The sequence below is a fragment of the Nansenia antarctica genome (assembly GCF_963989245.1).
Source record: "Nansenia antarctica genome assembly, chromosome: 10".
NCBI lineage: Eukaryota > Metazoa > Chordata > Actinopteri > Argentiniformes > Microstomatidae > Nansenia > Nansenia antarctica.
This window is the reverse complement of record NC_137680.1, coordinates 30132852-30142719: the sequence shown is the minus strand read 5'-3', so window position 1 is coordinate 30142719 and position 9868 is coordinate 30132852. Positions and strand designations below refer to the sequence as shown.

Below are 9868 nucleotides of genomic sequence, written 5' to 3'. Positions count from 1 at the left end.
GCTTGCTCACACAACGTGTACTAACACCATTTCTCTAGAAATAATAATAAAGTTATTATGGAAGACAAGAACATGTCATGTGTGTTAAATGTTATCCTAATTCTGGCCAATTTCTTTTTATATCAAAGCTTTTAGTTTGAACACACTTTATGTAGCCTAGCACGAGCCTACTATGGCGCGAATCTGCTGATGTGATTGACGTGCGTGACACCTTGCACCGTAGTCATGGCAACTGTAACTATCTTAGCTAGCCAATCAAATCCAGTATTAAGCCATACACCAATATCGTCATGTAATCGTTACAGCAGGCTAACAACAATTTCGTAAAATATGAATAATAAAATATGTATTTTTATTTCTGAGGTGATTATCGTAGTTATCTATCTAGACAGTTAACATTAAGCTAACTAGCCAATCAGCAGCAGCTTCCTTGACCTCACTGCATATTCCATATATTCCAGATATGGAATATAAAAAGTCTCTGGAGAAGGTGTTCTTGCAGAAGGTGGCCCAGATGCCCCAGGATGAGATCGAGCTGCCCCCTCCGGTCCCACGCAACAAAAAGGGCAAGGGTGGCAAAGGCCGCAAGGGCAACGGTGAGTCAACAGGGTCAATTCAATGTGGATTAAGCTGATAGGAGGCAGTGAGTGCAGGGGTCTCCCCCAGATATTCCAGATTCCTATATAATAATCATTGGGAGAAAACAATACAAGAAAACTAAACACATAGAGGACATGGCCGACAAAGCATTTGATTTCGTGTCTGACGAAGAATTGTTCAGATGACAACAGAGAACGTAGCTAGCTAATCTGTGAGGCTAGCTAATAATGAATTATTATGTATAAGATAATTGATTAGGCCTACTAATTATTGGCTAACTATCACACTTTATATTTAATCTCTGTCTGCAGATGAAACCCCTATTGTTGACAAGTTGGCCAAAAAGAGATTATCCGAACACTTTGAGGAGGACGATCTAAATGTTGAAGTGGGGTAAGTAGGATAATTGCTATTATTTAATATAATATAATAAAAGGTAGGCCTATTCACCCATATTTATTGTAAACTCTTCCGCTTCCTCTACACCCCTCTAGGAACGGGCTACAAACCATGATGGAGCAATTTGGAGGTAAATAACAAACTGTAGCCTACAACTTCATTTCCTTGAATCTGTGTCTGTATTTTCTAAAATTGGAAATTGTTCTATCATGACATTTTACATTTTACATGTTTGGCATTTAGCAGACGTCTTATTCCAAAGCGACTTACAATCGATACATTTGACTAAGCAAGTGAATCATCAATCCACCAGTCGTAGCAGGAAGAGTAATCTAGCTCAGGCCCAGGGGCTTTGGCAGTCTCAGTGATAGAAGGAAAAGATTGAAGAAAGATTTTTATTTTTTTATTTTTTATATATATTTTTAATATAGACACTGGAGACACAGTGCTGGGGGGTGGTAGATGTCTCAGGAGACACAGTGCTGGGGGGTAGTAGATGTCTCAGGAGACACAGTGCAGGGGGGTAGTAGATGTCTCAGGAGACACAGTGCAGGGCGGTAGTAGATGTCTCAGGAGACACAGTGCAGGGGGGGTAGTAGATGTCTCAGGAGACACAGTGCTGGGGGGTAGTAGATGTCTCAGGAGACACAGTGCTGGGGGGGTAGTAGATGTCTCAGGAGACACAGTGCTGGGGGGTAGTAGATGTCTCAGGAGACACAGTGCTGGGGGGTAGTAGATGTCTCAGGAGACACAGTGCTGGGGGGGTAGTAGATGTCTCAGGAGACACAGTGCAGGGGGGTAGTAGATGTCTCAGGAGACACAGTGCTGGGGGGTAGTAGATGTCTCAGGAGACACAGTGCTGGGGGGTAGTAGATGTCTCAGGAGACACAGTGCTGGGGGGTAGTAGATGTCTCAGGAGACACAGTGCTGGGGGGGTAGTAGATGTCTCAGGAGACACAGTGCTGGGGGGTAGTAGATGTCTCTGGAGACACAGTGCTGGGGGGTAGTAGATGTCTCAGGAGACACAGTGCTGGGGGGTAGTAGATGTCTCAGGAGACACAGTGCTGGGGGGGTAGTAGATGTCTCAGGAGACACAGTGCTGGGGGGTAGTAGATGTCTCAGGAGACACAGTGCTGGGGGGTAGTAGATGTCTCAGGAGACATAGTGCTGGGGGGTGGTAATGTAATGTAATGGGTGTGCAGTAGTCATGTGACTCCTCCTAGTCAACATAGACAAGGTCATGTGTCTCTCCTCCTAGTCAACATAGACAAGGTCATGTCGTGAGTTTAGAATGATAAGGTTCTATCTCTGTTTAGAATGATAAGGTTCTATCTCCGTTTAGAATGATAAGGTTCTATCTCCGTTTAGAATGATAAGGTTCTATCTCCGTTTAGAATGATAAGGTTCTATCTCCGTTTAGAATGATAAGGTTCTATCTCCGTTTAGAATGATAAGGTTCTATCTCCGTTTAGAATGATATGGTTCTATCTCCGTTTAGGGTAGTTCAGAGATATTGAGCGTCAAAGTTTTTACATTCCATTATGTTTTGTGAGATGGAACCTTTGTATTTTATGAATTACTAACTCAAAAATGTCAACATTTGAAAAAATAACACCACACAGGCATTAATAAACACCTAATGGATAAGATTATGTAAAAAACTCAATTCTGACCAAAAATGGAGATAGAACCTTATAATTCTAACATCACGATGTGTCTCTCCTCCCAGCCAACATAGACAAGACCATGCAGGCCAAGCGGAAGCGTCTGGAGACCTTCACCCAGAGCTCTCTGGAGGGCAGCAGCCACAAGCTGGAGCAACTGTGGAACACCCAACAATCACAGAGGTAACACACACACACACACACACACACACACACACACACACACACACACACACACACTCACACACACACACACACACACACACATAGGTCAGTCAGTCCGTTTACCATACATGTTGCGTCTGCAGGAAGAAGCTGACCCAGGAGTACGGCCAGCAGGTGTCCTCTGTGCTGCAGCAGTGGGAGACGCAGGCTCAGAAGGCTGGAGACCAGGAGGAGAAGATGAACGTCAGTAACATCACACACACCATACACTCTGAACAGAACCTCATATACACACCATACACTCTGAACAGAACATCACACACACACCATACACTCTGAACAGAACCTCATATACACACCATACACTCTGAACAGAACCTCACACACACCATACACTCTGAACAGAACCTCATATACACACCATACACTCTGAACAGAACCTCATATACACACCATACACTCTGAACAGAACCTCATATACACACCATACACTCTGAACAGAACCTCATATACACACCATACACTCTGAACAGAACCTCATATACACACCATACACTCTGAACAGAACCTCACACACACCCATACACTCTGAACAGAACATCACACACACCCATACACTCTAAACAGAACATCACACACACCATACACTCTGAACAGAACCTCACACACACCATACACTCTGAACAGAACCTCACACACACCATACACTCTGAACAGAACCTCACACACACCATACACTCTGAACAGAACCTCACACACACCATACACTCTGAACAGAACATCACACACACACCATACACTCTGAAAAGAACATCACACACACACCATACACTCTGAACAGAACCTCACACACACCATACACTCTGAACAGAACCTCATATACACACCATACACTCTGAACAGAACCTCACACACACACCATACACTCTGAACAGAACATCACACACACACCATACACTCTGAAAAGAACATCACACACACACCATACACTCTGAACAGAACCTCACACACACCCATACACTCTGAACAGAACATCACACCCACCCATACACTCTGAACAGAACATCACACACACCCATACACTCTGAACAGAACCTCACACACACCATACACTCTGAACAGAACCTCATACACACACCATACACTCTGAACAGAACATCACACACACCATACACTCTGAACAGAACCTCACACATACACTCTGAACAGAACATCACACACACCATACACTCTGAACAGAACCTCACACACACCATACACTCTGAACAGAACCTCATACACACACCATACACTCTGAACAGAACATCACACACACCATACATTCTGTACAGAGACAGAGAGAGAGACAGAGAGAGACAGAGAGAGAGAGAGAGAGAGAGAGAGAGAGAGAGAGAGAGACACAGAGAGAGAGAGAGAGAGACAGAGAGAGAGAGACAGAGGGAGAGAGACAGAGAGACAGAGAGAGACAGAGATACATCATACACACCATACACTCTGAACAGAACATCACACACAACATACACTCTGAACAGAACATCACACACACCACACCACGTACATATCACTGTTTAGAATAAGACAATGGTGCCATTTCTGTCTCACACCATATACAGCTACTAAGGATGTCTTTACTGATGCCAGTAAATTATGATGATGATGAAGGTGATGATGATGGTGAAGATGATGGTGATGATGATGATGATGGTGATGGTGATGATGATGATGAAGGTGATGATGGTGATGAAGGTGATGATAATGATGATGGTGATGATGATGATGATGAAGGTGATGATGATGATGAAGGTGATGATGATGATGGTGATGAAGGTGATGATGATGATGATGATGGTGATGATGATGGTGATGATGAAGGTGATGATGGCGATGATGATGGTGATGATGATGGTGATGATGATGATGATGATGATGAAGGTGATGATGATGATGGTGATGATGATGATGATGGTGATGATGATGATGATGATGAAGGTGATGATGATGATGATGATGATGGTGATGATGATGGTGATGATGAAGGTGATGATGGCGATGATGATGGTGATGATGATGGTGATGATGATGGTGATGATGATGGTGATGATGATGATGATGATGAAGGTGATGATGATGATGATGGTGATGATGATGATGAAGGTGATGATGATGATGAAGGTGATGATGATGATGAAGGTGATGTATCATTATGTCCATTCAGAGCCTGTTCCGTCAGCAGCAGAAGTTGCTCCAGCAGGCCAGAGTCGTCCAGGCCCAGAAGCTGAAGAATGTCAAGGAGCTTTATGAGCAGTTCATTAAGGTGAGACCAGCAGTTCATTAAGGTGAGACCAGCAGTTCTGGAGGAGAGAGACAGAGAGAGAGAGAGAGAGAGAGAGAGAGAGACAGTTCATTAAGGTGACACCAGACCAAGGAGTGGTATGAGCAGTTCATTAAGGTGAAGGAGGCTTCACGTTTGAAATGGGGCTGTCAATGTTAACACGTCAACACGTTAACGCTCGCCATTCCTTTGGAAACCATAACACATTATTATTTTTTTTGACGCAAGTTAATCATATTACCATAATTAGGGGCAGCTGTGTCTCAGGAGGTAGAGTCGCCGTCCAATGATCGCAAGGTTGGCAGATCGGCGGTTCGAGCCCCGGCCGGCCACATGTCGAAGTGTCCTTGGGCAAGACGCTGAACCCCAAATTGCTCCCAGTGAGCGGGCCGGCGCCTTGCATGGCAGCTTGCCGCCATTGGTGTGTGAATGTGTGAATGAGAGGCCGTTGTAAAGAGCTTTGGATAAAGGCGCTATATAAGTGCAGTCCATTTACCATTTACCATATGTTCATATTAACATGAATGATAAGTTATACTGACATGAGTGGCAAACATATGTAGAGGGGTGTTTCAAGACCGACTTCTTTTTTCCAAGACATTTTTTCTTCCTTGAAATGAATGAAGGCTTCAGATGTTTGTTTATGTTTATATCTGATCAGCACTCATGAAACGTCTCTTAATGTCCAATCAAATTACTCGGTTACCCTTTATGGCGTTGAACCCAGAGTGCGCTCCGGCGCTCTCAGCGAATTTCCGAACGCAGCCCACATCTTATCTGACCCTTATCTTCTAGAACGTGGAGGAGATGGAGAAGAGTCACCAGGCCTTCCAGCAGGGGGCGCAGGCGGGGCTGAAGGAGGAGATGGCCCTGCTGCAGAAGAAGATCATGATGGACACGGTGAGTTACAATCAATAAACATTACACAGTCAGTGTATGGTGAACAGAACACACATGACTAATCATGAATACCCATCAAGTCAATTGTCTCAATACTTTTGGTGCTATGAAATAGGGGGACTATGTATAAAAAGTGTTGTCTTTTCTAAATGGTGAAACCGATATAAAATACCCACAAATAAAAGCTGACAGTCTACCGTAACCTCATAGTAAGTGTTGTAGCTGACAGTCTACCGTAACCTCATAGTAAGTGTTGTAGCTGACAGTCTACTTTAACCTCATAGTAAGTGTTGTAGCTGACAGTCTACTTTAACCTCATAGTAAGTGTTGTAAGCTTGTTCAGTCTCTTGGTGTCACGCCCCTTGATGCTGCCCCCCCCCCCATCATACCACCACATACAGCACTGTGCTGGCCACCACTGACTGGTAGAGGCGCTGTTAGGATCTTGAAACACTGGGAGGGGGCGGGCTTGCGCTAAATCGTCAGCAATGCCCTAAATTTGATGCATTAGATTTTTTTCACTCTTTTTTTTCTGGATCCAGAGTTCCGGGGCTATTCATAAAACATTTGGGCCTATAGCCAGTACTCAAGTTGTAAAAGAAAATCAGGGGGGATGGTGGATTTTATCATATGGGGACAATTTTTGCATCCCCACAGTGTCAGTGACTTCAGTGTCAGTGACTTGGTAAACATTTCATTGCATGTGTGCGTGTCCCCTCCTCGCCCACAGTATTTTACTCAATATGCGCAAAACTAAATGTTGAAATAGCAGTAATTCCACGTTCATTGATAAACTGACATAAGAGGGGATGGCAGTTTTAGAAGGGGGATGATTTTGACTGTTTTTATTTCAGGGGGGACGCCATCCCCCCTCAACTCGAGTGCTGCCTATAGCCCTGAACACCCAGGTCTAACGATGCCACTGGTAAATCTTGTGACAATCATCCTAATCCAGTGCATTTTCAAAGCATTAGAAGGAGACCACCCCTTTTATAGTTTTGACAAACATCATGTTGAGTGCGGTTCTGATGGCAAATCTGGTGATTGAATAAAAAACTATTTCCCATCATGCCTCACTTGAGTATGATTGAAACAATCTCTTTCTTTTTTCCCACAGCAACAGCAGGAAATGGCTACCGTTCGCAAATCACTCCAGTCTATGCTGTTTTAAGGGATCCCTCTTATTAATGTTACTTGTTGCATCGAATGTCACACTGCTTATGTTAAGTTCACAATGGTTAAGTGTTGGCTTTGAATGTTTCCAAAACCAGAATTTGTTGTTTGATGATAACATGTTTCTTTGTGTTTTTTGCCAGTTATATGTCTGCTGTATGTCTGCTGTTGTTTCAGGCGCAATTTGACCAAAACAGTTGTGAAATCCCAAACTATTTATACTTAAATAAAATGTTATTATTTAAAGCTATGAGAAGTAGTAGTAATTCTGTTATGTTAAATACAAGATACAAGATAAAAGGAAGAATACAAGATACTTTTATTTTCACACAACCAGTTGCTGGATTTAGTTTTCATGGGAGTTCTACATTCACCACACAATGAGAAAAGACAGTCAAGTGGTCTGAGTGCAGGAGTTCAGTGTCTGTATGGCTTTGGAGAATAATTAGATGTGGTTGAGGAGGTCAGTCCCAGCACCCAGTGATTTTGAAACGCCTGCCAGCGAGCAGGAGTTCAGAGAGGTGAGGTTATGAAGTCTATCAAATCACCCCCTAACGATAGGTGGCGACAATAAACTATTTCCTTGCCTTAACCCGAATGACAGCAGCCACCGAGGACAACCAGCTCACCTTTTTAAAATGTCGATTATTCTTTCAGGTTGGTGACATGAATTGTTTGATTTAGGGTTAGGGTTAGGAAGCTTGTGGAGATCACCTGCTGGGCTAGTTCGGCTAACCGTTCGCATGCTAGCTGGCGAGTGAAAAACTAGTGGGTTTTTATAACAATATTTTCGTGACATGTCACAGTCACAGTTGGAGTCAAATGTGAATGTGGCGTAACTCCATGGGTCAATATTTATAACTTTCTGATTATTTGTTGTTTAATATGTAAACTGTTGGTTAAACTAGGCAGGGTAAAGACTAGCTAGCTAGACCAGTGGCTTGAGCTAGCACCCATATCTTTCGCGTCCCCGGCTACCATGGTAACAGTAGTAGATGCAGCGTTCCCGGTTACGTCACGGCACTGTGACGTCATACATCATATCACTATAAAAGCTGCTGTTTGGGCTGCTGACCTTCACTAATGAACGAGATATCGTTCTTGACACGCCGAGATTTACCGGCTGCCAATCAACACAAATATGAATAACAAAAAGGTAAGGAACAGCGTGCAGGGCAATCTAATAGGCAGGCTAGCATATTTTGTCTAAATAGATGAATATGTAGATATATATTTGTATATGTATTTACTTGTTTAACTAGTAACTTTTAGTACAATAGTAACTGTTGTTTACTTGATATTGTTTTGTTGTGAACGAGCCAGCCCCTCAGGCCAGGGCAGTCATTTCCATTAGCTAGCCAAAAAGTAACTGTAATGTTGAGCTTCATGGACACAATTACATTTTTTACATTTAGCAGATACTTTTAGCCAAAGCGACTTACAACAAGTACATTTGTCTAAGTAAGTGAATCATCTATACATCAGTCATCATAAGAAATAATCTATGCTAGGACCAGGTGCCATTGGCTGTCACAATGCTAGAGGAAGGAAGGATTACTTTTTAAATATATTATTAACAGTAGAGAAACTGTACAAAGGGGTAGTGGGGGGTGAGGAGGTCTGTACAGGGGGGTAGCGGGGATGAGGAGGTCTGTACAGAGGGGTAGAGGGGATGAGGAGGTCTGTACAGAGGGGTAGAGGGGGTGAGGAGGTCTGTACAGGGGGGTAGTGGGGATGAGGAGGTCTGTACAGGGGGGTAGAGGGGATGAGGAGGTCTGTACAGGGGGGTAGTGGGGGGTGAGGAGGTCTGTACAGAGGGGTAGTGGGGGGTGAGGAGGTCTGTAAAGAGGGGTAGAGGGGATGAGGAGGTCTGTACAGAGGGGGTAGTGGGGTGAAGAGGTCTGTAAAGAGGGGTAGTGGGGGGTGAGGAGGTCTGTAAGGAGGGGTAGTGGGGGGTGAGGAGGTCTGTACAGGGGGGTAGAGGGGATGAGGAGGTCTGTACAGGGGGGGTAGAGGGGATGAGGAGGTCTGTACAGGGGGGTAGAGGGGATGAGGGGGTCTGTACAGAGGGGTAGAGGGGATGAGGAGGTCTGTACAGGGGGGGTAGAGGGGATGAGGAGGTCTGTACAGGGGGGTAGAGGGGATGAGGAGGTCTGTACAGGGGGGTAGTGGGGATGAGGAGGTCTGTACAGGGGGGTAGAGGGGATGAGGAGGTCTGTACAGGGGGGTAGTGGGGATGAGGAGGTCTGTACAGGGGGGTAGTGGGGGGTGAGGAGGTCTGTACAGAGGGGTAGTGGGGATGAGGAGGTCTGTACAGGGGGGTAGAGGGGATGAGGAGGTCTGTACAGGGGGGTAGAGGGGGTGAGGAGGTCTGTACAGGGGGGTAGTGGGGGGTGAGGAGGTCTGTACAGGGGGGTAGAGGGGATGAGGAGGTCTGTACAGGGGGGGTAGAGGGGATGAGGAGGTCTGTACATGGGGGTAGTGGGGGGTGAGGAGGTCTGTACAGAGGGGTAGTGGGGATGAGGAGGTCTGTACAGGGGGGTAGAGGGGATGAGGAGGTCTGTACAGGGGGGTAGAGGGGATGAGGAGGTCTGTACAGGGGGGGTAGTGGGGGGTGAGGAGCTCTGTACAGGGG

General features: G+C 45.0%; 1 protein-coding gene across 1 annotated transcript; it reads left to right on the top strand.

The window, feature by feature from the left end:
• Positions 1-463: 463 nt before the first annotated feature.
• Positions 464-7303, top strand: LOC308166844 (synaptonemal complex protein 3-like; the record flags this gene model as incomplete). Its single annotated transcript, XM_080541167.1, has 8 exons — positions 464-596; positions 912-993; positions 1095-1129; positions 2729-2846; positions 2972-3071; positions 5044-5142; positions 5956-6060; positions 7178-7303. The coding sequence occupies 8 exons, from the start codon at positions 464-466 to the stop codon at positions 7229-7231; spliced, it is 726 nt and encodes a 241-aa protein (XP_080397293.1). The 3' UTR covers positions 7232-7303.
• Positions 7304-9868: the final 2565 nt, after the last annotated feature.